The 23650-nt window shown below is 42.4% G+C and overlaps 2 protein-coding genes and 1 non-coding gene across 4 annotated transcripts; 1 reads left to right on the top strand and 2 right to left on the bottom strand.

Moving 5' to 3' along the window:
* The first annotated feature begins 630 nt into the window (after window positions 1–630).
* On the top strand, window positions 631–16327 carry DEFB119 (defensin beta 119). 2 transcript variants are annotated; one of them, XM_024239102.3, is made up of 2 exons: window positions 631–857; window positions 13849–16327. In XM_024239102.3, exons 1-2 carry the CDS (start codon window positions 797–799, stop codon window positions 14040–14042), a joined length of 255 nt encoding a protein of 84 aa, XP_024094870.2. In that variant the 5' UTR covers window positions 631–796; the 3' UTR covers window positions 14043–16327. The 2 variants fall into 2 exon arrangements, with proteins under 2 accessions (XP_024094870.2, XP_009231734.2); XM_009233459.2 differs by lacking the exon at window positions 13849–16327 and adding an exon at window positions 2090–2352.
* On the bottom strand, window positions 14840–14967 carry LOC112130404 (small nucleolar RNA SNORA40). The gene has a single exon (XR_002912676.1). It is a non-coding gene; the product is annotated as a small nucleolar RNA SNORA40 (small nucleolar RNA).
* Window positions 16328–17359: 1032 nt separating the features above from the next.
* Window positions 17360–22638, bottom strand: DEFB118 (defensin beta 118). The gene is made up of 2 exons (XM_002830173.5): window positions 22581–22638; window positions 17360–18431 (listed from the first exon to the last, which is right to left on the bottom strand). The coding sequence occupies exons 1-2, from the start codon at window positions 22636–22638 to the stop codon at window positions 18118–18120; spliced, it is 372 nt and encodes a 123-aa protein (XP_002830219.2). The 3' UTR covers window positions 17360–18117.
* Window positions 22639–23650: the final 1012 nt, after the last annotated feature.

Raw genomic sequence — 23650 nt, 5'->3', positions numbered from 1 at the left:
AAGCAATTCTCCTGCCTCAGCCTCCCTAGTAGCTGGGATTACAGGCGCCTGGCTAATTTTTGTATTTTTAGTAGAGACGGGGTTTCACCATGTTGGCCAGGCTGGTCTCGAACTCCTGTCCTTGTGATCTCCCCATCTTCTCCTCCCAAACTGCTGGGATTACAGGTGTGAGCCACCACGCCCGGCCTGTTTAATTTAGTTTTTAAGATTTAAATATGTTTTAAACATTTATAGGCAAAAAATATACTTTAAAACAGAACATAATCATGGGGAACAATATTGTCACCAAGCATGACAAGACAGTTAATATAATAACAGCACCGAAGAGCTCTTGCAAATCAGCAAGTACCCAACAACACCCCAATAGAATTGTCCAGATATCTGACTAAATAATTCAAAAGGAAGAAATAAAGAGACAAATACATGTGTTGAATAAATGTTCTTAATATTTATCAGAGAAATGCAAAGTAATTTTTAAGTTAAATATTTCTTGATATGTATTTATTATGTATTAATTAATTCCTTTGTGGGTCTCACAGGCCAAATGGCTTTAATTGGCCTGTCCCTTTACTGGCACTTGTACTGGCCAGTTTCCCACACTCTCATCTTGTGCTTTGCTGAGACATCTGCTACACACTGTCCTTTGGCCTGGATGACCTCATATAAATCCCCTCCTGTTCTAATTCACTGCCCACAGCACTGCTGATAAAAGCAAAGCTCATCTCTGCCCTGCTGCAGGGAACCCTATTTCCTTCCTCTGCAGCTCAGCCGCCTCCTCCTCTCAGGTCTGCCAGCCATGAAAGTTCTTTACCTGTTTCTTGCCATCCTTCTGGTCATAGAAGAACCAGTGATATCAGGTAACGTGAGCCTCCCTCGGGGGTCTGGGCTTCTGGTCATGGGCTTCCCGTCTTTCCCTTCCCTCTCACTGTGGGTATCATCTGAAGCCTTTCCTTCTCTCCCGCAGCTTTGGGAGGTTTCCCCAGGATCATCTCAAGTTCATATCTCTCTCTCATTCTTTTTTGCCAGAGTGGTGGGATGATAGATGTTTGGAGCATCTGACGCTTGAGGGCCAGGGTGGTATCCTGGTGGGAGCTTGGGAGAGGTTTGAGGGACAAAGCGTGGGTGCAGGTTGGGGACTTGTTGAGGACTTCGGGAGACTAGAGTGGAGGTTGGGGTGCGTTGTGATGTGGAGGAAAAACCTTGGGATTGGAGTGATAGAAGGAATATTAGGATGAGCCGGAGGTGAGGAGCTGGGCTTCCCTGATGGTTTAGGGCAGAGTTGGAGACAGGAGGGGATTTGGGGTTGAGTGGAGCTGGTGTTGGGGATTAGTCTGGGGCTTGGGCTGAGGCTGGGAGTCGGTGCTGGATGCTGCAGGGTGTTTGGGTTTAGCTTGTTGATGGGATACTGCTGGGAATTGAGGTTAGTGACTTGATTAGATTAAGGTTAGATTAGATTAGATTAGATTGGATTAGATTGGATTGGATTAGATTAGATTAGATTAGGGTTTGACTTGGAGTTGGGGCTTGGGGGCATTGAATTGAGTAAGGCTGGGAGTTCTAATTAAGGTAGGCCTGAATGAGTTTGAGTTTGAATTGGGTTAATATAGGCTCAAGGAAGATTGGAGATTGGGATGCGGCTGGAGCTGAGGATTGTTGGGCTTATGTTAAATAGGGTCAGGCTATTGATAAGAAACAGTGTCTGTGTAATGTGAGTGAATCCTCTTTGTTCCCTAATATTACAGGTGATCATGTCCTTTTCCCTTCATTCCTAGCTCTGCTAGGTGGGACATTAATTAGCTTCAGTTGATTCCAAAGTAAGGAGTAGGAAGTTGGGGGATAGGAAGACAGAAGGGTGAGAAGTCCAAAAAAGGCTCTCCCAAAAACTTCGGAGTTCTCAGTTGGAATCATTGTCTCAGTTCTCTTCCCTCTCAAGGTCTCTTATCTCTTTTCCTGGGACTGGGCCTAGCATTACTCACCCAGCTGGCTTTCTTCTCTTCTTCCCTGTACTCCTGTTCCTCCTCTGCCTTCTCTTTTCTCTCCACTTGAGGGATACTAACATTTGCTTAATTGTTGTTCGTACGCCCCAAAGTAGAGTGTTGGATGGATGGACACTGCCGGTTGTTGTGCAAAGATGGTGAAGACAGCATCATACGCTGCCGAAATCGTAAACGGTGCTGTGTTCCTAGTCGTTATTTAACAATCCAACCAGTAACAATTCATGGAATCCTTGGCTGGACCACTCCTCAGATGCCCACAACAGCTCCAAAAGCAAAAAGAAATATAACTAATAGATAGAAATGACTTTGTTTCAGGTTGCTTAGGGTCCACATTTCATTAAAACTCACAAATTTGTTTCTGGTGTCTGTCAATCATAAGGAATGATACTTCAAATGGATTGAGGGTGGGGGGATGGCAGGGGGAGGTGAAGAGGTAGTCGAGAGAAGTCACTAGGTCTGGGTCATAGCGATGGTGTGATCATTACAGTCTTGAAGATGATTCCCCATCTACCAGCTGCAGGAGAGGCTATTGAGTCAGGAGTGGACTGGGGAGAACATGGTGGGAGCTGAGAGATTTAAAGGCATAGCAGATGCCTGGAGAGTTGGAGAATCCTTAGGCTGGGAGAGTTGGTCCATCTTGAGAGTGAATGGGCTGAGGGTGGATGGGGCTGAATATAACCCAAATCCTTGGGGTTCTAGAGAAACCAGCTGATGCTTTCTGGTGCTCAAGAGGCCCAGTCCCAGGAGTTAGAAGGTGTCTAAGTACTAAAAAAAGATAAAGCACTTGATTTGCTTATTTACATACGAATTTGTTCATTATTCATTTTTTCCATTCTTTCATCGATTCATTCATTCATATTCACCACAGCTCTGCCACTTACTACTAGCAGACTCTGCATATAAAGCTTTCAGAACTTCATCTTCCTCTTCTGTAAATTAGAGTAATAGTAGAATCTATTTCAGGATTGCAGTAAGGATGAAATGACATAATAATGCAAAGGTAAGCACTCAACAAATGTCATCAGCTATTGTTCATTGATTTATTCAAGGATTTATGAAATATGAGCTGTGTGCCTTCCAACTGTGTTAGACTCTGAGGGAGACAGAAGCCTGTCTCATTTGAATTGGTACTTCAGCCGGGGAGAAGACTCCCTCGTGGGGAACATTTAAGAATCCTGATTGGGAATCTAGAGAATCTGGGTGTCTTCCCAGGCTTTATTATCTCAAGTCCTATTCTCTGGGCCCTATTTAACCAACACAGTTAGTTGTTCACCCTGAACTGTGTCCTCTGCAGTGAGGCCAGGGACCAAGAGTGCTCGGTAAAGCATGGTTCATGGCATAGAGACAGACAGAAGGAGTTCGTTATCATCCAGGAAGACTATTTGCTCTCAGCTCAATATTTCTGCTCTTAGACTCTGGAAAGAGGGGCCCCTCCTCTGGCTAAGTCCCTCCTCATGGGGTGAGGAGTTGCTGGGGACAAGGCGAATATGCCCATGAGGAGCCTCTGCCTGCCCTCCTCCCTTTCTGGGCCATGCTTTGAGTAGCTGGGTCCTGGGATTGCCTGCCCAGAGAAACCTTGTGCCTGCTTCAAGGAGCTGCAGGGGCCTTTCCTCAAGGTCCCTCCCTGGAGGGTGGGGCCCACTGGGTGCTGACCCCTAGGCAGGAGAAGCATCAAGGGATGCTCTTGTTTGCAGGATCTGTGGGCAGAGCTAAGGATGGGTGAGAAGAGAGGTGAGCTGTGGGCTGGGCAGGCTTCCCTCGGAATGCCATGTTCCTGCATGGAGTTCTGAGGAATCAGAGAATTATAAATTCAAACCTGACCTTTCAGGTCATTATGAAGGGCTATCTCGTAAATGAGGATAGATATATTTTATGTATTCTGTTTATTAGCTTGATTACAACATGTGAGTATGAAGACGAAGGACACGACACAGTAGCCTTCATTTGCCTTCTTGCCTCAGGACCTGCAAATGTTAGGGTTGTGCCTGGTATTGGATCCTGCTCTGGCTGATAATCCATTTCTTTTAAAAAATTATTTTTAATTCACAAATAATAATTGCACATATTTATGGTGTACAGTGTGATAGTTCAATACATGTATAGAAAGTGTAACCATCAAATCAGGGTAATTAGCATATCCATCACCTCAAACATTTATCATTTCTTTGTATTGGGAACATGCAAAGTCTTCTTTCTAGCTAACTGAAAATACGCAATAGGCTGGGTGCGGTGGCTCACCCCTGTAATCCCAGCACTTTGGGAGGCCGAGGCGGGTGGATCACCACGAGGTCAGGAGTTTGAGACCAGCCTGATCAACATGGTGAAACCCTGTCTCTACTAAATATAAAAATTGAACCAGGCATGGTGGCTGCAATTCCAGCTACTTGGGAGGCTGAGGCAGGAGAATCACTTGAACCTGGGAGGCGGAGGTTGCAGTGAGCTGAGTTTGCACCACTGCACTCTAGCCTGAGCAATAGAGGAAGGCTCTGTCTCAAAAAAAAAAAAAAAAAAAGAAAATACGCAATAAATGACTGTTAACTACAGTCACCCTACAGAGCTATGGAACACTGGAACTTATTCCTCCTATCTAGCTGTGATTTTGTATCCGTTTAACCAGCCTCTTCCTATTCTCCCTTCCCGCTTACCCTTTCCAGTCTCTGATAAACACAATTTAACTCTCTACTTCAATGAGATCCACATTTTTAAGCTTCCACATATGAGTGAGAACAAGTATTATTTATCTTTCTGTCTCTGGTTTATTTCACTTAACATCATGCTGATCTATGTTGCCACAAATGACAGAACTTCATGCTTTTTTTGAGGCCGAATAGTATTCCACTGTTTATACAAACTTTCTTTATCCGTTCATCTGTTGATGCATACTTAGGTTCACAACCTATTTTTCAGCCCACTTCAGAGGCAGGAGCTGCATAATCTTTTCACAGTTTTGCTGCGTCTCTGGGAGCTGGGACACTTAGGCTGCCCATGAGAGCTACCTGTGCCCCGACGCCCGGGGTGAGACCATCAAAAATTGTTCCTCACTGGTCTCCCTGCCCCCAGGTTTTCTCTGCATTAATCTCTATTATTAGAGGGATTCTTGGTAGGAAACTTCTCTATGTCATTCTCCTGCTTAGATTTCTTCCTTTGCTCATCACCACCCAGGGTCCAGACATTCAAAGCCTTCACATGGTGACCCGGTTTCATCTCCCATGACTGTCCCTCACAGACCTTCTCTTCAGCCACTGCAACCCTCTCGCCATCGTCTCCTGCCCCCGACATTGCGTTTGTTCATGGCTCCCTCCGGCTGGTCCCCAACACTCAGCTCACCTCTGTGATGAACGCCTTCTCATCCTTCATAGCTCAGTTGATGCTCCTACCCATGAAAGTCTTCACATAACTCTGTCTCACTATCTGTCTCTCTTTTTTTTTTTTTTGAGACAGGGTCTTGCTTGGTTGCCTAGGATGGAGTGCAGTGGTGCGATCATGACTCACTGTAACCTAACCCTCCTAGGCCCAAGCAATCCTCCCACCTCAGCCTCCTGAGTAGCTGGGACTACACGTGTGCGCTACCATGCCTGGCTAATTTTTCTATTTGTTTTTTTAGAGGCAGGGTCTTACTATGTTGCCCAGTCTGCTCTCCAACTCCTGGGCTCAAGTGATCCACCTTCCTCAGCCTCCCAAAGTACTGGGATTACAGTCATGAGCCACCACACCCAAACCTGTGTCATTATTTCTTAATAATTATAATAGTTATAATAATAGTTCTCATTGACCCTTGCTGTGTGTCATTCCATTCTTACAACAATCCTCTTATTATCCCTATCTTACTTATTAGGAAACTGAGGTCCAGAGAAGTGATATAATTAGCCCAAGTCAAGCAGTATTAAGATAGAGCAGGGAATCAAACTGAGTTTTTTTTTTTTTGTCTTTTGTTATCTGTCTTGTTTCTTTGATACAAAGTAGGTACTAAACTGCCACTGAGTAATGGCAGACATTGGATTATAACTTGATTCTGGGCATTCTACGAGAAAGGAACAATTCTCAGGGAATCCTAAAATGAGGCCTGAGTAGAGATCTGGAGTAGAAAAAGGATTTTTAAGTTGAGAAAACAGTGAGGCTTGAGGTGATATCATTCCTTGCCTCTTTTAGACTTTCTTCACTCTCCATCTAGCAGAATAATAGTCTTGTCTAGCAGTTTGTTAATTTGTATTCCTGGGGTCTAAGGCAGAAATGTTTGTTAATTGTATTGTGGATTCACATTCATTCTGATTAAGGTGAGAGCAGTAGCTTTTTTTTTTTCAGTTTTATTTTCTTTTGTTTTTGAAATTTACAATAACATTGTCTAAATTCAGTTGGGATGGTGTCTTCTGGTGTCTGTATTTTACAAAAATAGAAGGCAGAGAGAATTGACTCAGGTTAGGTTGAAAACAAAAAGAAAAGAATGATAATGATCATTATTGTTCTTACCACCCACATCAAGTGAAATGTAAACAGTGGAAAAACTGTCTCTGAACATTAGAAAAACTTTTTTAAAATTTGTGTTAAAAGTCTACATTTCATGTATTTAGGGAGGATAATGTCAGAGTGGAGGGATCTCAGCTGATCCTAATTAGCACACTTGTAGACTAGAGGACACTTTTTCCAAATTCCAATTTTCAAATTGCCGATGTCTGCTTAAACTTAATGTTTTATAGTGTGGTTGTGACTCACCTCTTATCCACTATGATTTGATTTCTCATACCATATCTATTATTCCTTCACTTTGATTCTCAGATCTTCATATAAGAACTCTTTTCTTTCTTCTTATAGTTTACTTTTTTGTTTTTGGTGAATTTTTTTATCTTAAAAATTGTTTTATTTTTAATTTTTGTGATACATAGTAGCTTTATATATTTACGGGGCACATGAAATGGTTTGATACAGGAATTCAGTGTATACTGATCACATCAGTGTAAATGGGGTATCCATTACCTCAAGCACTTTTCTTTGTATTACATAAAATCCAATTACACTCTTTTAGTTATTTTAAAATGTACGATAAATTATTGTGAACTGCAGCCATCCTGTTATGCTATCAAATACCAGATCTTATTCATTCTATGGAATTATATTTTTAAACCCTTGTAATTTACTCTTAAGAAGCTCCTGTTGGTAATCAAGTCTCTCAGTGGGTTTATTTTTGAAAAGATCTAAATGTATCCTTATCTATTGTATTTGTCCATTTTCATACCGCTATGAAGAAATACCCAAGACTGGGTAATTTATAAAGAAAAAGAGGTTTAATGATTCACGGTTTCCCATGGCTGGGAGGTCTCACAGTCATGGCAGAAGGCAGAGAAGCAAAGGCGCATTTTACATGACGGCAGGCAAAAGAGTGTGTGCGGGGGAACTGCCCTTTATAAAACCATCAGATCTTGCTGGACTTTGTTTATTTATTTATTTTCGAGATGGAGTCTTGCTCTGTCGCCCAGGCTGCAGTGCAGTGGCGGGATCTCGGCTCACTGCAAGATCCGCCTCCCGGGTTCACGCCATTCTTCTGCCTCAGCCTCCCGAGTAGCTGGGACTACAGGCGCCCGCCACCATGCCCGGCTAACCTTTGTATTTTTAGTAGAGATGGGGTTTCACCGTGTTAGCCAGGATGGTCTCGATCTCCTGATCTCGTGATCTTCCCGCCTCGGCCTCCCAAAGTGCTAGGATTACAGGCGTGAGCCACCATACCCGGCCTTTTTTTTTTTTTTTTAGACAGAGTCTTGTTCTGTTGCCCAGGCTGGAGTGCAGTGGCACGGTCTTGGCTCACTGTAGCCAGGCTCAAGCGATTCTCCTGCCTCAGCCTCCCAAGTAGCTGGGATTATAGATGTGCACCACTATGCCTGGCTAACTTTTGTATTTTTTAGTAGAGACAAGGTTTCACCACGTTGGCCAGGCTTGTTCGAACTCCTGGCCTGAAGAGTCCCGTCCACCTCGGCCTCCCAAAGTGCTAGGATTACAGGCATGAGCCACCGCGCCTGGCCAGAGCTCATGAGACTTATTCACTATCACAAGAACAGCGCAGGAAAAACCTACTCCCATGATTCAGTTACCTCCCACCGGGTCCCTCCCATGATCTGTGGGGATTATGGGAGCTACAATTTAAGACGAGATTTGAGTGGGGCCACAGCCAAACCATATCATCGGTTAAGAAAATTTTAGCTACATATACAATTCTAGCTTGAACCTTTCCCTCAGCACTCAACATTTCCTTCTCTGTTTACTGGCTCTTTAAAGGCTGTGGAGAATTTGATGTCCCTTTTCTAGGTTATCACTCTTTCTCCAAACTGAGTTCTAATTGGCTTCACAAACTGTCACTCTTAAGGAGTTATGACACGTATTATGTTATTGTGTAATTATTTGAATTATTGTCCCCTTTCCATCAATCCCCCAAAACACACACATATTAGGTGGAAATCCTTAGGGACTGAGATGATATTTTATTTACATCTGCATGCCTGATGTTAAGCCCAGTGCTGGGCACGAATGCGATTTAGTGAATGTTTCTTGAATATGAATAATGAATTCACAAGTGAAAGCATGAGTGGATCTGGTGGGGGCACAAATGGCTGACTCCAGGTTCCAGGAATCTGGGTGGAGAACTTTCTGGGCTGGAGGGAGCAGAGGACCACTGTGTTAGGTCTACGTGGTTCTGGCTGGCAGGGTTAGCAAGGATGCAGAGGAGTTTCTGGGTCTTGCTCAAATGATAATTTAAAACAACAATAATAGTTAACATTCATTTAGTTCTTACTATGTGTCAGTCCCTTATTGCTTTCTATGTATTCAGCCACTAACCCTCAAAATTTTAGGGGTTAGGTATTTTTCCAGTCTACACTATACGTATGAGAAAAAGGGTAGAACAGAGAGGTGCAGAAACTTACCCCAGGATACACAACAAGTAAAATGGGAACTGGGATTGGTCACCTAGGGATTCTTGTTTTTTAGATTTTGTTTTTTTAATCTCTCTATAGCCCCTTAGGTTATTTTATTTATTGACATTTTTACTTTTTATTTTGAAATAATTGTAGATTCATAGGAAGTTACAAGAGAGAGGTCCTGTGTACTCTTCACCCAGATTTCTCCAATGCTTAGATTTTATATAACTGTAATACAATATGAAAACCAGGAAACTGATATTGGTCCAATATATGTGTATACTTCTATGCCATTTCATCATGTGTAGATGTAACCACCATCATGACCAAGCTGCAGAACTGTTCCATCACCACGAAGATCTGCCACCTGTTGCTCCTTTAAAGTCATACCAGCCCTCCTCCCTGTCCCCACCCACTGTCACTATGCTTAACCCTTGGCAACCACTAATCTGTTTTCCCATCTCTATAGTTTTGTCACTTGACATTGTTGTATAAATAGAATCATATGTGAGAGTTTGTGATTGGCTATTTCTTTTTTGGCTCAGCATTATGCTCTTTTTTTTTTTTGAGACAGGGTCTGGCTCTGTCACCCAGGCTGGAGTGCAGTGGTGTGATCTTAGCTCACTGTAACCTCTGCCTCCTGGGCTCAAGAGATCCTCCCACCTTAGCCTCCCCAGTAGCTGGGACTACAAATGTGTGCCACCACATGCGGCTAATTTTTTATTTTTTGTAGACATGGGTTTCGCCATGTCACCCAGGCTGGTCTCGAACTCCTGAGCTCAAGTGATCTTCCTGCCTTGGCCTCCAAAAGTGCCGGGATTACAGGCGTGAGCACCATGCCCAGCTAAGCAGCATTACGCTCTTGAGATCCATCCACACTATGTGTATCAATAATTTATTCCTTTTAGTTCTGAGTATTTCTAGCCATTGCATTAATGGAAGAAAAGGAAATGAAAGGCATCCAGATTAGACAGGAAGGAATAAAATGGTGTCTATTTGAAGATGTCATAATGGTTTATGTAGAAAATCCTAAGAAATCTACAAACAAAACAAAACAAAAAGCAAAGGCAAAATACCTAAAACTAATAAGTAGTTTCAGTAAGGTCCCAGGATACAAGGTAAACTACACAAATCAATTGTATTTCTATATAATAGCAATGAACATGTGCACTCTGAAATTAAAAATATAATACCATTCAAAGTCACTCCAAGAAAATAAAACACTTAAGTGTACATCTAACAATGTACAGAAATTGTATGCTGAAAACTATAGAATATTGATAAAAGAAATAAGAGCTAAATAAATGAGGAGACACACCATCTTCCTATCTTGTAAGACTCAAATAACAGATGTTAATTCTCCTCAAATTGACATATGCATTTATGTCAAAATCCCAGCAAGATTTTTTGTAGATATAGACCAGATTATTCTGTCTATACCTTGCCTGAAGAAAAATCTGCAAAAGAATAAGAATAGCTAAAACAAATTCGAAAAAGGATAAAGTTGGAAGAATTATTTTACCAGATTTTAAGACTTATTATATAGTAATAGTAATTGAGATTGTGTGGTCTTGGTGGAGAGACAGGTACATCAATCAATGGAACAGAATAGGGAACTCAGAAATAGCCTCATAGAAGTACAGCAAACTGATTTTTGACAGAGGTGCAAAAGCAATTCATTGGAAGAAAGGTCCTTTTCAACACATGATGCTGGAACAGTTGAACATCTACAGGCAAAAAAAAAAAAAAAAAAAAAAAAATCTAAACCTAAACCTAAACCTCACACCTTTCACAAATATTTACTTAAAATGGATCATAACAGCCAGGCATGGTGGCTCACACATGTAATCCCAGTGAGTCAGAGTGCTGAGGCGGGAGGATCACTTGAGCCCAGGAATTCCAGACCAGCCTGGGCAACATAGCAAGATCCCATCTCTACAAAAATAAAATAAATTAGCTGGGTGTGGTGACATGTGCCTCTAGTTCCCAGCTACTCAAGAGGCTAAGGTGGGAAGATCGCTTGAGTTCAGGAGTTTGAGGTTACAGTGAGCTATGATTGTGCCACTGCACTCCAGCCCAGGCAACATAGCAAGACCCCGTCTCTAAAGAAAATTATTTTTAAAGGACTATATATTTAAATATAAAATGTAAAACTATAAAATTTCTAGAAGAAAGCATGGGAAAAAACATTCAGACCAAGTGTTTGGTGAAGAGGTCTTAGATACAAAAGAACAACCTAGAAAAGAAGAGAATCAATAAATTGGACTTACTCAAAATTTTAAACTTTCACTCTGTGAAGCACCCTGTGAAGAGGATGGCTGAAAAGACAAATTACAACAGGGCAAGATTATTTTCAAACCATATATCTGACAAAGAACTTGTATCTGGAACATAGAAACAACTCTTAAGACTCAACAGTATTTGCTGGGCATGGTGGCTCATGCCTGTAATCCCAGCACTTTGGGAGGCCTAGGCGGCGGATCACGAGGTCAGGAGGTGGAGGCCATCCTGGCTAACACGGTGAAACCCCATCTGTACTAAAAATACAAAAAATTAGCCGGACGTGGTGGCAGGTGCCTGTAGTCCCAGCTACTGGGGAGGCTGAGGCAGGAGGATGATGTGAACCCGGGAGGTGGAGCTTGCAGTGAGCCGAGATACTGCCACTGCACTCCAGCCTGGGTGACAGAGAAAAACAAAATTAGCTGGGTGTGGGGGCATGCACCTGTAATCCCAGCTACTTAGGAGACTGAGACAGGAGAATTGCTTGAACCCGGGAGGCAGAGGTTGCAATGAGCCAAGATCGCGCCACTGCCCTCCAGCCTGGCGATAAAGCGAGACTTCTTCTACAAAAAAAAAAAAAGACTCAACAGTAATAAACAACCCAATTAGAAATGGACAAAAGATATGAAAAGACATTTCACTGAAGAGGATATACAGATAGCAAATAAGCATTTGAAAAGATGTTCAACATCATTAGCCATTAGGGAAATACATATTAAGACCAGAATGAGACACTACTACATACTTATTAGAACAGCTAAAATTAAAAATAGTGATTTTCCAAACTTTTTCTTAGTTTAGGCCCACTCATCCTCCATTATGCTGTCTTTTAATGCCTTCTGACAAATTGAAAAAATGTGTCCAGGCTGGGTGCGGTGGACTTTGGGAGGCTGAGGCAGGTGGATCACTTGAAGTCAGGAGTTCGAGAGCAGCCTGGCCAACATGGTGAAACCCCATCTCTACTAAAAAATACAAAAATTATCTGCGCGTGGTGGCGTGCACCTGTAATCCTAGCTACGTGGGAGGCTGAGGCATGAGAATCGCTTGAATCTGGGAGGCGGAGGTTGCAGTGAGCAAAGATTGCACCACTGCACTCCAACCTAAGCAACAGAGCAAGACTCTGTCTAAAAAAAAAAAAAAAAAGTGTCCACCTTTCGTCTGCCAGGTATTTGTTCCAAGTTACTTATTTTATTATTGATAGAAGCAACAGTATACAAAAATCTTTATTTAGTCCATTGTATTTTTAAATGTTCCTTTCTATTGAAAATTTCACCTATTATCAGGTTGATCCTCTTTAATTTATAAATGATAGGGATTTTCAAAAACGTTTCCTTTTGGGGAGAAGTTGTTAAATAAAGAAACACATGGTCTTAAAGAAAAAAATCCCAAACTCCTAATAGACCTGGAAACAACCAAAATGGCCCTCAGCAGACACATGGTTAAATAGACAGTACTACATTTATACTGTGGAATATTACTCAGAAGTAAAAGGAATGAACTATAGATGCACCCAATTTGGGTGGCTCTCAGTTCTGTTGATTGTCTTTTTTTTCATTAAAGTTGAGATTTTCCTGGTTTTCAGTACGATGAGTAATTTTTGCTGGAACCTGGATGTTTTTGGTATTATTATGTTATGAGATGCTGGATCATATTTCAATGATCTTTGTTGGCTTGTCTCCTCTGACACAGCTCTGGTGAGGACAGTGGGGTGCTGCCTGGATACTGCCAGGTGGGTGGAAGTCCAGGTGTATTTCCTCTGGTACTGCCTTGGTTGGGATGGGGAGGGATGTTCTGTTCCCCGTGTGGCCTCCAAGTCACATCTCAGGGAGTGGTGGCCCTGTTACTACTGTGTGGTGGTGAAAGTCTTGACTCTGCACTAGGCCCCCTCTGTCACCACCCCATCAGGGAAGTGGAGGGAGGGATGCCTTCTTCCCACCAGATAGGGGAAGTCGAGGTGGGACTTCCCGTGCCTTCTTCCCACATGATTCTTATCGACACTGCATGGTGGTGATGGGCCTTGTGACCATCCAGCAGTGATAATAGTCCCCGCTCCCCACTTGGGTTCCACTCTAGGAGGTTACACTTCCTTACGGCGTGGAGAAGGCAGAAGTCGAGGCTCTCCACGTAGCCTTCTTTGGTGGATGTATGAGTGGGAGTGTAGTTTTGTCTTTGGCTTTTCCTGGAACGGAGTGGTTATTGTCTAAAATGTTCTTTCTTGCTAGGTTGACCTTTCCTGGTTCTTTGGCTAGAGAGAGGAGACTTTTCTTGGGACTCTATGTCTGCACTCGTTTGTGTTTCCAGGTTGTCAGTCTCTCCAGCACAAGTCTGGAATCGATGAGGCAAAAACAAAACCCAGGGAATTCATGGCTGTGTCCTTCCTTAGGTCCTGAGGTCCCTGCCTTGTTCTTCTTTACTTTACCTTTCAGAGTGTACACACACACACACACACACACACACACATACACCCAGGGTTTTAAACCGAACTTGGCAGGACAAATAGAGAAAAAGACATTGACTCTTTTTTTTCTGGAAGTAGAAGTCACTAATGTCCTTTAGGTTTTCTCCCCGCTCCCCCTTTAGGTTTTTATGATGCTTCCCGACTTATCAGATTTATGTCACTCCTAGGTGAATTAACTATTAACTACTTGTGTTTTTTTTTCTTTTGCCAGGCAAACGCCACATCCTTCGATGCATGGGTAACAGTGGAATTTGTAGGGCCTCTTGCAAAAGGAATGAACAGCCCTACCTGTATTGCAGAAATTATCAGTCCTGCTGCCTCCAGTCCTACATGAGGATAAGCATTTCCGGCAAAGAGGAAAATACCGACTGGTCTTATGAGAAGCAGTGGCCAAGACTACCTTGAGTGCTGGTGATTACCATTCTCAAGCTCTCTGAGCACAGAGACCTGCTGTCAACCCCCCTCACTAAAATTCATGTACCTGCTACCCTTGTCTGTCTTTGGTCCACTGGAAATCATAGTGAGAGACTGGGCTTTGCGTGGTGACAATGTCTGTCTCATTCTGGATGAGCCCTGTGAGAAAGAAGGCTGGAAAACTGGGGAAACAATTACAGAGAAGCTAGACAAGCCAGTGAGGAAGGGGGAAGAATGAATCGAATGAGGGAGGGTTGAAGGGTTTAGGCAGATTTATGACTTAATCTGTGCCATGTAGAACTCAGGGAGGGTCTTTAACCAGTGGGATGGATACATAGGACAGTAGGTGGAGATCTTGTAGACAACTTTGGCCTAGCTCATGAAAAAACTTTATAACCAACAGAGCTGCTGTAATGTGGAATAAGCTGTGTTGGTTTCAAGCTGTGAGGCTGAAGGGCCTGTTTGGTGGTTACTGCAGAAGGTCTTTGAATATTGGATGCTGTTGTTGTTGATAGTTAAGGTCCTCTAATTCTTCAAAACCTAAGAGGCTTATGCCCCTAATGACAACTAACACCAGCTTTTTAATATAAAATTCTAATTTTACTTTTTATGTCTTACCTCCCACTAACAGTTCTAAATTCTGTCAAAAGTAGAGTAGTATTTAACCCATTATCTTTCTCTACTTCTCTGATTCTCCTCAACTCATTACAGTTTGCCTTTGTGCTTATTTGCTATGGAACTGGCTCTGGCCAAGGTCATCAGTGGACCTCCTTTTTTTTTTTCATCATAATATCCCTTCTTATATGTATCAAAACTCATACTGAACAATGAGTTCTGGGTTGCAAAAGAGGATTTATTTTTTGCACCTGTCTATAAATCTTTGTCCACAAGTTAAACAAAAACATAAACAAGTGTAGCTGGACCTCCTTTTTGAAAGTTTCAGAATGTTCCTCAACTTGTGTCTCAATCTGCCTCTAGGCAGCATTTCCACTATAGGTTATTCCCCCCTTGAAAACCTTAACTACCTAGGGTTCTGTGATTTCACTCTTTGTTTTCTTCCTAACTTTCAGGCTCCCCCTTCTCCATCATCTTTTGGGGTTCCTCTTCTGTTATTTGTCTCATTGGATTCTTCTGGGGTTACTCTTCTCTTCTGAGAATAAAAACTCTCCACATTCCTAGGAAAAGGCTGACAGTCCTATGGTCGTGATAATAAGTACATACCTGGAACTGTTTTAAACTTTTTTCATTGATCAACAACTTGCTTCAGTGAACACACTTCTGAAAGCTAATTGTCAGTGACAGCATTATGCTTTGATTATGCCAATCAGCTTTGAATTCATTTCAGTGTACACACTTCTAAATTGTCATTAACCAATTCCCACCTCTGTAACCAACACAACTCCCTCAAAATGTGTTCCCCAAATGCTGTGTAGGTTCAACACTTCGCTCTGGTGAAGGAGCTTATGACGGACCAGCATGGCTCTCCTGTTCTTAAGAAAGCAATCATTTCAGCATTTTGGTTTTAGACACTGAGTGATAGTTTCATCCTTTGATAATGAACTTTTTTTCTCTTTCCTCTGGTGCTGCCACCCATCCCAATAACAAAGTTTATGATCTGGACAAAAGTGTTGGTTCTGGACCTCTGTTTCAGGAAGAGTACTGGTTGAGGAACCCAGGCTGATCCTCCTACTGAAAACAGTGAAAAAAACTTACTTAAAATATACAACAAAACTTTTAAAGCATCTTTAACCTTGCAAGAAAGTAAGGCCAAGAATATCAAAACCGGCTGGGCGCAGTGGCTCACACCCGTAATCCCAGCACTTTGGGAGGCCAAGGCGGGTGGATCATGAGGTCAGGAGTTCGAGACCAGCCTGACCAACATGGTGAAACCCTGTTTCTACTAAAAATGCCAAAATTAGCCAGGCGTGGTGGCGTGCACCTGTAATCCCAGCTACTCAGGAGGCTGAGGCAGTAGAATCGCTTGAACCCGGGAGGTGGAGGTTGCTGTGAGCCGAGATCTCGCCATTGCCCTCTAGCCTCGGCGACAGAGGGAGACTCTGTCTCAAAAAATAAAAATAAATAAAAGAAAAAAAGAAAGAAAAAAAGAATATTAAAACCAAGTGCAAGTGGGCACTCTTTCAAAGGCAGTAACTGAAGCTGGCTTTTGTCACAAAGGTACTTGCTGAATCAGGTGAACTTGAGTTTTGGTTTCCATGGCTTTGGCCAAGGTGGGGGTAAGCAGGGGAGAGAAGGCAGTGACTAGGATCTGAAAAAATATAAGTCTAGTAGGAGATCCCTATATAAATCTCAGTCCTTAAAGTGTTACATATGCTGTATAAAAACAAAGCAGATACATACAACATTCCTTTTCCTTCACCAGAGATTTTCAAGGAAAATCGCTGATTTTGAACCTAAGTATTCAGTAAATAGAAAAAAAATCTTCACTGAGAATTTATAACCTCAAGGTAGATCTCATAAAGTTTCTCAGCCTGAATTCACAGTACATGGGTTGTATGAAAAAAAAATCAAACTTAAAGTTGTCCCAGACTAGCAGTGCCAAAAAGACAGAAGAAAACAAAGGAGTAGACCTTTAACTCAAGACTCAACTAGTTTACTCAACTAAACTTCTGAGGAAAATAAACAGACCAGAGCCCCAAATCACAAAACACACAAGGAAATAAGGCACGATGAATTAAGGTCAGCGGAAATCACAGTCTAGAGATTCAGACTTTCAAAGACTTCAAATTTCAGAGTTATCAGGAATAATAAGTTTAAAAAATAATGAGACTGAAATTTCCCATCATGAATTAGGTATTATCTAACCCCTTGAATAATACAATTAGACCTGTGAAGAAGAATTCCAATGTTAGTTGAAAGTAATATGTTCAAAATTGGAACTTAGCAGGTCTGGCAAGCATAAACTGCAGAAGCAGGTGGTTCAGATGCCTATGGCACCCATTCCTGCTTTATTGCCTCTTCTTCATCACACACAAATGGTATCATAAGGGGTTCCTATGGTTAGTTAATAAAGGAGGAAAAAGCAAGGCCAGGTTTGTGGAATAGTCTGCATGACATGCTAGCAGCAGACAGAAGTGCTGCATTACAGCCTGATGTGGCAGTGGCCCAAAAGACAGTGGTTAAGGGAAATCCTTCCAGTAGAAGGAAGGCTTGGTATGGATCTATAGTAATTCATGAACGCTGGTAATGGATTGGCTGGTTGTTTAGGTACTTGGAAAGAGCAAGATTGGAAAATTTGTAACAATGAAGTCTGTTGTAGAGTTACGTGGATGGGACAGGATGTGAAGATTTTTTTTTTTTTTTTTTTTTTTTTGCTATCAGAGGGAGACAAGTAAAGCTCTCAGTAATCAGGTGGATAAATGACCCATCCTTTCACCCACAATTGGGGGTCCATGATTACCCTTGGATGTCCATGTGTGATCAAGGCTTGGTCAAAGAGATGGGTCTACAGAGCCATAAAAGCTTTTCGACAGCTTCTATTTCAACCCCAAAGCCACTGGGGCAAAAAGGAGTCTTCATAGCTCACACCTGGGGCAGCCAATTTCCTACAGTGAGAGATAAAACCTGGCTCCAAGGCCTTAGTTAGTAGGAGAATGAATGCCTTCACCTGAAGTGTCTCCTGTTCTAGAAAAAAAGCTTTTAGTGTTGCAGTAGCTACTCTCACAGATGCAAAGATTGAGAATTTTGATCATGACCACTTATGCTGCCATTAAGACACCTGTTGAGAAGACAGAACGAAACATGAAAAAATTGTTGTTGGAATAGCTAACTAAGCTATTGAAGTTGTGTATAGGTCACTAGCAAACAAGAAATACTAAAAATAGGTGATAACTTTTTGTGGAAATAATTTGACATTTCAAGGACAGCACTGAAGAGTTTATCATTGGAAATAGTGAAAATTTTAGACTTCTTTACACAGCTGTTTCTATTAATAGAATTACATATTGGTGGGGGGGTGGGAGGGTCACTGTGGTGTTCTCAGTGCTTTATCTGTATGTGACTTAGTTTATCACTCTGAGGACAGGGGTGAGTGACAGCCGAGAGGAAGTCATGAGCTATGGTGAACATTTGGAAGAGAGGTCTGCGTTCCCTGTCCCGCCTCAGACTCTTCAACCATATTTTTCTTGCTGCTTACTTCAAAGTAGTCTGTAGTGAACCTTACTGTTAAAATATCATCAATAACTCCTCGTGTTGAGTCACTCAAGGGTGTGGGAGATGTCGTAGGAACTCGCCTGTGGTCTTCATTGGATGGAACGCAGCAAGCTCGAAGATTTTTGCATGTATCTTTCACTGCTTCTCCATCTTTGCATTGTTTCCTGCAGTGCCCTGATCTGTTCCAGCATTTTTTTTCACCACTATAGGCTGAATAATAAAAGGAAAGACCATTGATTTTGGGTTACTGATGCTCTCAATTTCACTAGCATGACTGTATATCTGGCATCCTATATCCACACTGTGGATCATAATTAGATGACGGCTGCAAGACTTCCACCTCAGGTCTGGTAAATATTCAACCTCCCATTTGCCAATTTTTAACTATTCTGAAAGTGGGATGAATCTTACCATCAATGAAAAGAAACTTTAGTCATGAGGAATTGGGTCCACTTACAATGAAGCTACCTGTGCCCCGTGTAAAGGTACCTGAGTGAAGAAAGTATATCTTTTTCTTTTTTTCTTTTTTTTAGATGGAGTCTCACTCTGTCTCCAGGCTGGAGTGCAGTGGCATGATCTCAGCTCACTGCAACCACCACCTCCCTGGTTCAAGCGATTCTCTTGCCTCAGCCTCCTGAGTAGCTGGGACTACAGGCATGCGCCACCACACCCAGCTAATTTTTGTATTTTTAGTGGAGACGGGGTTTCATCATGTTGATCAGGATGGTCTTGATCTCTTGACCTCATGATCCACCCGCTTCAGCCTCCTAAAGTGCTGGGATTACAGGCATGAGCCACTGCACCCGGCCAGAGTACATCTTGTTTCTACTCCAACAACTACATCTTGCTGCTACTTCAACAAGTGTGATTAAGTTATTTGCATTGGTCATATCCCATTCTACTGCAAAGTATACATTCACATGAGTATATAAAATATATCTGGGTAGTATATGTTTATTGCAGCACAATTCACAACTGCAAAGATATGGAATCAACCTAAGTGCCCATCAACCGATGAGTGAATAAAGAAAACGTGGTATATATACACCATGGAATACTACTCATCCATAAAAAGGAACAAAATAATGTCTTTTGCAGCAACTTGGATGGAACTGGAGGCCATTATTTTAAGTGAAGTAACTCAGGAATTGAAAAACAAATACCACATGTTCTCACTTATAAGTGGGAGCTAAGCTATGGGTACACAAGGGCATACAGAGTGGTATAATGGACATTGGAGACTCAGAAGGGGGAAGAGTAAGAGGAGGGGGAGGGATGAAAAACTACCTATTGGGTATAAGGTACACTACACCAGTGATGGGTGCACTAAAATCTTAGGCTTTACCACTATACAATTCATCTACGTAACCAAAATCCACTTGTACCCCTAAAGCTACTGAAATTTAAAAAATAAAAAATTGTAACCCAAAGTATAAAATAAGCGTGTGTCCAAAAATACAAAAATTAGCCAGGTGTGGTGGCGCATGCCTATTGTCCCAGCTACTCAGGAGGCTGAGACAGGAGAAACACTTGAACCTGGGAGGCGGAGGCTGCGGTGAGTTGAGATAGTGCCATTGCACTTCAGCCTGGGCAACAGAGCGAGGCTGTCTCAAAAAAGAAAAAAATAGATAATAAGAGAAGAAAGTAAAACATACTTTATGTGGGATACATAATATAAGCATTATGAAAATACAAAAAAAGATAAGCATTATGGAGAGAAATGAAGCAGGGAAGGGGTTTAGGAAGTGTGTGATGGGAAATAGTGAAAGACTTCCCTTGAGGTTTGAGATGAACGAGAAAGCTGAGCTATGAGACTAAGTGGGGGCAGAGTATATATCAGGCAGAGGAAGCGGCAAGTGCAAAGGCTTAGAGGCAGGACCTGTCTCAAAGGTTCTGAAAAACAATAAGGTAGTTATGGTGAGTATAGAGTGAGTTAAGTGGAGAGTAACTGGAGAAAATATAATGGGAGTTGAGATCGCATAGAATCTTGCAGGTCTTTGAAAGAAAGTCATTCAGAACTTTTGATCACAGGATGATAAGAGAGATGTAGATTAAAACAACAGCACGAGGGAGGCTGAGGCGAGTGGATCACTTGAGGTCAGGAGTTTGAAACTAGCCTGGCCAACGTGCTGAAACCCCATGTCTACTAAAACTACAAAAATTAGCCAGGCGTGGTTGTGCATGCCTGTAATTCCAGCTACTCGGGAGGCTGAGGCAGGGGAATTGCTTGAACCCCTGAGGCAGAGGTTGCAGCAAGCTGAGATGGTGCCACTGCACACCAGCCTGGGCAACAGAGCAAGACTCTGTTTCAAAACACAAACAAATACAAAAAAACAACCACAACAGTAAGAGGTTATTTTATACTCATCAGCTGGGTGTTTGAAGAATTATGGTGATAGAAAAACCCTTGTGTATTTTCGGTGAGAAGGTAGGGAGATCTCCCTGTTCCTATAAATGTCACTGATTTCTATTCTTCTTTCTCAAATGTAGGGGCTTTTTAAGATAAAGCATCAAGACTTTATGCTTCTTTCATTGTCTCAACTCTTTGCTCTAAGAGGATGGCTCCAATTTATAGCTCTTATCACTCAGACTTGAAACCCCAGATCATGTAATATTTTCTTCACTTCCCATATGCTGAGTTTTTATAACTTGTGGATTGCATGTACAAAATCTTTCACATCTGTCTCTTTCCTAGTCTCAATATCTCCACTAGGACTCAAAGCAGACACAATTGCTTTCAAAGGGATCACACAGAATTATTCCTGTTTGTGTCTGGAATTGTAACTAGAGAATTACTAAAAACCTCCAGAGTTGGCAATTTCTGCTGGCAGTGTCCTTTAAGATACACAGCTTCTGATTACTGACTTCTGATTACCCAAGATCCCTCGGGGTAGGAACACAAGCATAGGAAGAGCCAGCAGCAGGAGTTTCATGGTCCCTGGGAAACAGGAGAGGTTTCCCTGTTTCCCTACCCTGAATGCCAGTTCAGAACGCTGTGTGCAGTGGGAGTCTGAACAAGAGTTACTGGCCTCTCTGCAACGAGGGCAGAGGAATAGAGGAATTAATGGAACAAATATATATTTTTAATTTTCTTGCCCACCCCCACCAGACTTACATTTAACTTGGTTATTTGCCCTCTGGGAATCTATCCTATTTAAGCCCGTGTCCAAATATGTAAATATATTGATGTTTGTACAAGCATATTCATTGACGTGTTGTTCGAAAATTAAGAAATGTCTCAAATGACTATATATGACTTTATATGGCTTATCCTACAGCAGAACTATACAACTTTACAAACTATAAGGCAGATCTTTAGATGGTGACATGGAAAGATGGCCACAAAATAATAAATGAAAGAAGAGTGCTGCATAGGGCTGGGCGCAGTGGTTCACACTTGTAATCCCAGCATTTTGGGAGGCCGAGGTGGGTGGATCACCTGAGGTCAGGAGTTTGAGACCAGCCTGGCAAACATGGTGAAACCCCATCTCTACTAAAAATACAAGAGTTAGTCGGACATGATGGTGCACGCCTGTAATCCCAGCTACTTGGGAGGCTGAGGCAGGAGAATTGCTTGAACCCAGGAGGCAGAGGTTGCAGTGAGCTGAGACTGCACCACTGCACTCCAGCCTGGACGACAGATCGAGATTCCTTTTTTTTTTTTTTAAAAAAAAAAAAAAAAGAGTGCTGAATAGCCATGCATGGAGTGTGCTTACTTCATTATAAAACAGAAATATTTAGATTCATTTTTATGTAAGTTCGATCATACCTTGAAATGCACCTTGAAAAACATAAAACAAAGGGGAAACAGGCTCTCTTCACCAGTGATTTCAAAGTTCTGGCCATGCCTTTAGATATACTTAAGAAAGCAGTGATTATGAAAAGCTTAGATTTTTCACTGTAGAAGGAAGAAGAAAAGCCAGTTCTGTCTTCCATGTAACAGCTCTACCAATATTTTCTGACCTGTTCACCAAATTCTAGAATATTAGAAAACAAAAAGAACCTCATTACAGCTATAGCAGGACTTTTAGGGCCAAGAAAACATAGCAAAGTGGGTTGCGGGAATCATTTTCAAAAGCTGGCACAAGCTGGAAAGAGAACAGATGTGAGCCTAGCTTTCCCCTAGTTTCTTAGGTGGCAACTTGGAATATAGAACCAAAGACAACTCTGGATGGTGGGACTGCCCCTGTCTATTGAGGATAACTTGATTTACTCCCAGGTTTTACCCCAGCCAGGAGCATAGTCCCAGTGTGGGAGCTGTGGAGCTGCCCAGGTTGGGGGGTACCGTGACACATTGGAATTTTCATGAGCCAGAACCCACTGTACCTCTATTTTTGTAGCTTCCCTGACTCTGATTACCTGGGATCACTTGGGGTAGGAGCACAAGCATAGGAAGAGCCAGCAGCAGGAGTTTCATGGTCCTTGGGAAACAGGAGGCGGTAGATCCAGGAGTTCAGAATGCTGTGTGCAGTGTGAGTCTGAACAAGAGTTTTATTGGCCTCTCTGCAGTGGGGGCAGAGGGAAGGGCACAGAACCAGCCAGATATCTAAGAGCTTATCCATGCATAACATCAGTCTAGTGTGTGGCACACAGGCTGAGCATTTGATCCAGGCACTGGGAGGGCATGCAGAGGGTTACAAGTCACAGGTTTTGAGGAGGTGCTTGGAGCAATGGAGAGGGAAGATTCACACTGGGACATCTTCCCTAGCTTTCCCCAATCTCTCATTAGGGCTCAGCCCTTCTTCACAGCCCCTCTCACTCTAGCATAAACCTACTTTTGAATGGTCTACTTATCTGTGTGTCTCTCCGCACCGGGCTGTGAAATTCCTGAGAGTAGGGAACGTGTCTTTCATTTTTGAGTCCCCAAGGCACAAAGCATACTCTCAGTGAAGGTTTGTGGAAATAAACGATAATGAACACATGTCAATCTATAAGCCAAATCCCTCTCTTACATATGTGCCCACTAGGGAAAGTGACTTGCCCAAGAAGTCACTTGCTGCAGAAGTTTGAGGGAGATCATTTATAAGACTCAAAGGGAGATGCTACCCAATGTCATTAAAAAAAAATTCCCTAGCTGAGCGTGGTGGTGGGTGCCTGTAATCCAAGCTACTCAGGAGGCTGAGTCAGGAGAATCGCTTAAACCCAGGAGGTGGAAGTTGCAGTGAGCCGAGATCGTGCCACTGCACTCCAGCCTGGGCAACAGAGTGAGACTCCGTCTCAAAAAAAAAAAAAAAAATCCCTGCCGAAGACAGATCTACAATAATTTGGGATGTTACCTTTGACAAGGGCACCATGAGGGCCATCAGACGTCTGGGAGCTGTCCATGAAGACGACCCCAACATTTAGATCTGCCTTTGGGATGTGGAACCTCGATGTCACCCCCAGAGTCAGCCTAGGTCCTGCATTGCTTTAGTTGCATTTTCATCGTG

Source organism: Pongo abelii, chromosome 21 (genome assembly GCF_028885655.2).
Source record: "Pongo abelii isolate AG06213 chromosome 21, NHGRI_mPonAbe1-v2.0_pri, whole genome shotgun sequence".
NCBI classification, from domain to species: Eukaryota; Metazoa; Chordata; class Mammalia; order Primates; family Hominidae; genus Pongo; species Pongo abelii.
Note: the sequence above shows the minus strand (reverse complement) of the source record. Positions and strands in the feature narration are given on the sequence as shown.

Bases quoted from the DNA above. Each gene is read 5' to 3' on its own strand.
- DEFB118 (XM_002830173.5), bottom strand. From the start codon at position 22,638: ATGAAACTCCTGCTGCTGGCTCTTCCTATGCTTGTGCTCCTACCCCAA. The intron at 18,432-22,580 runs GTAATCAGAGTC...TTTATTATTCAG, and splicing joins CCTACCCCAAGTGATCCCAG to CCTATAGTGGTGAAAAAAAA.
- DEFB119 (XM_009233459.2), top strand. From the start codon at position 797: ATGAAAGTTCTTTACCTGTTTCTTGCCATCCTTCTGGTCATAGAAGAA. The intron at 858-2,089 runs GTAACGTGAGCC...TACGCCCCAAAG, and splicing joins AGAAGAACCAGTGATATCAG to TAGAGTGTTGGATGGATGGA.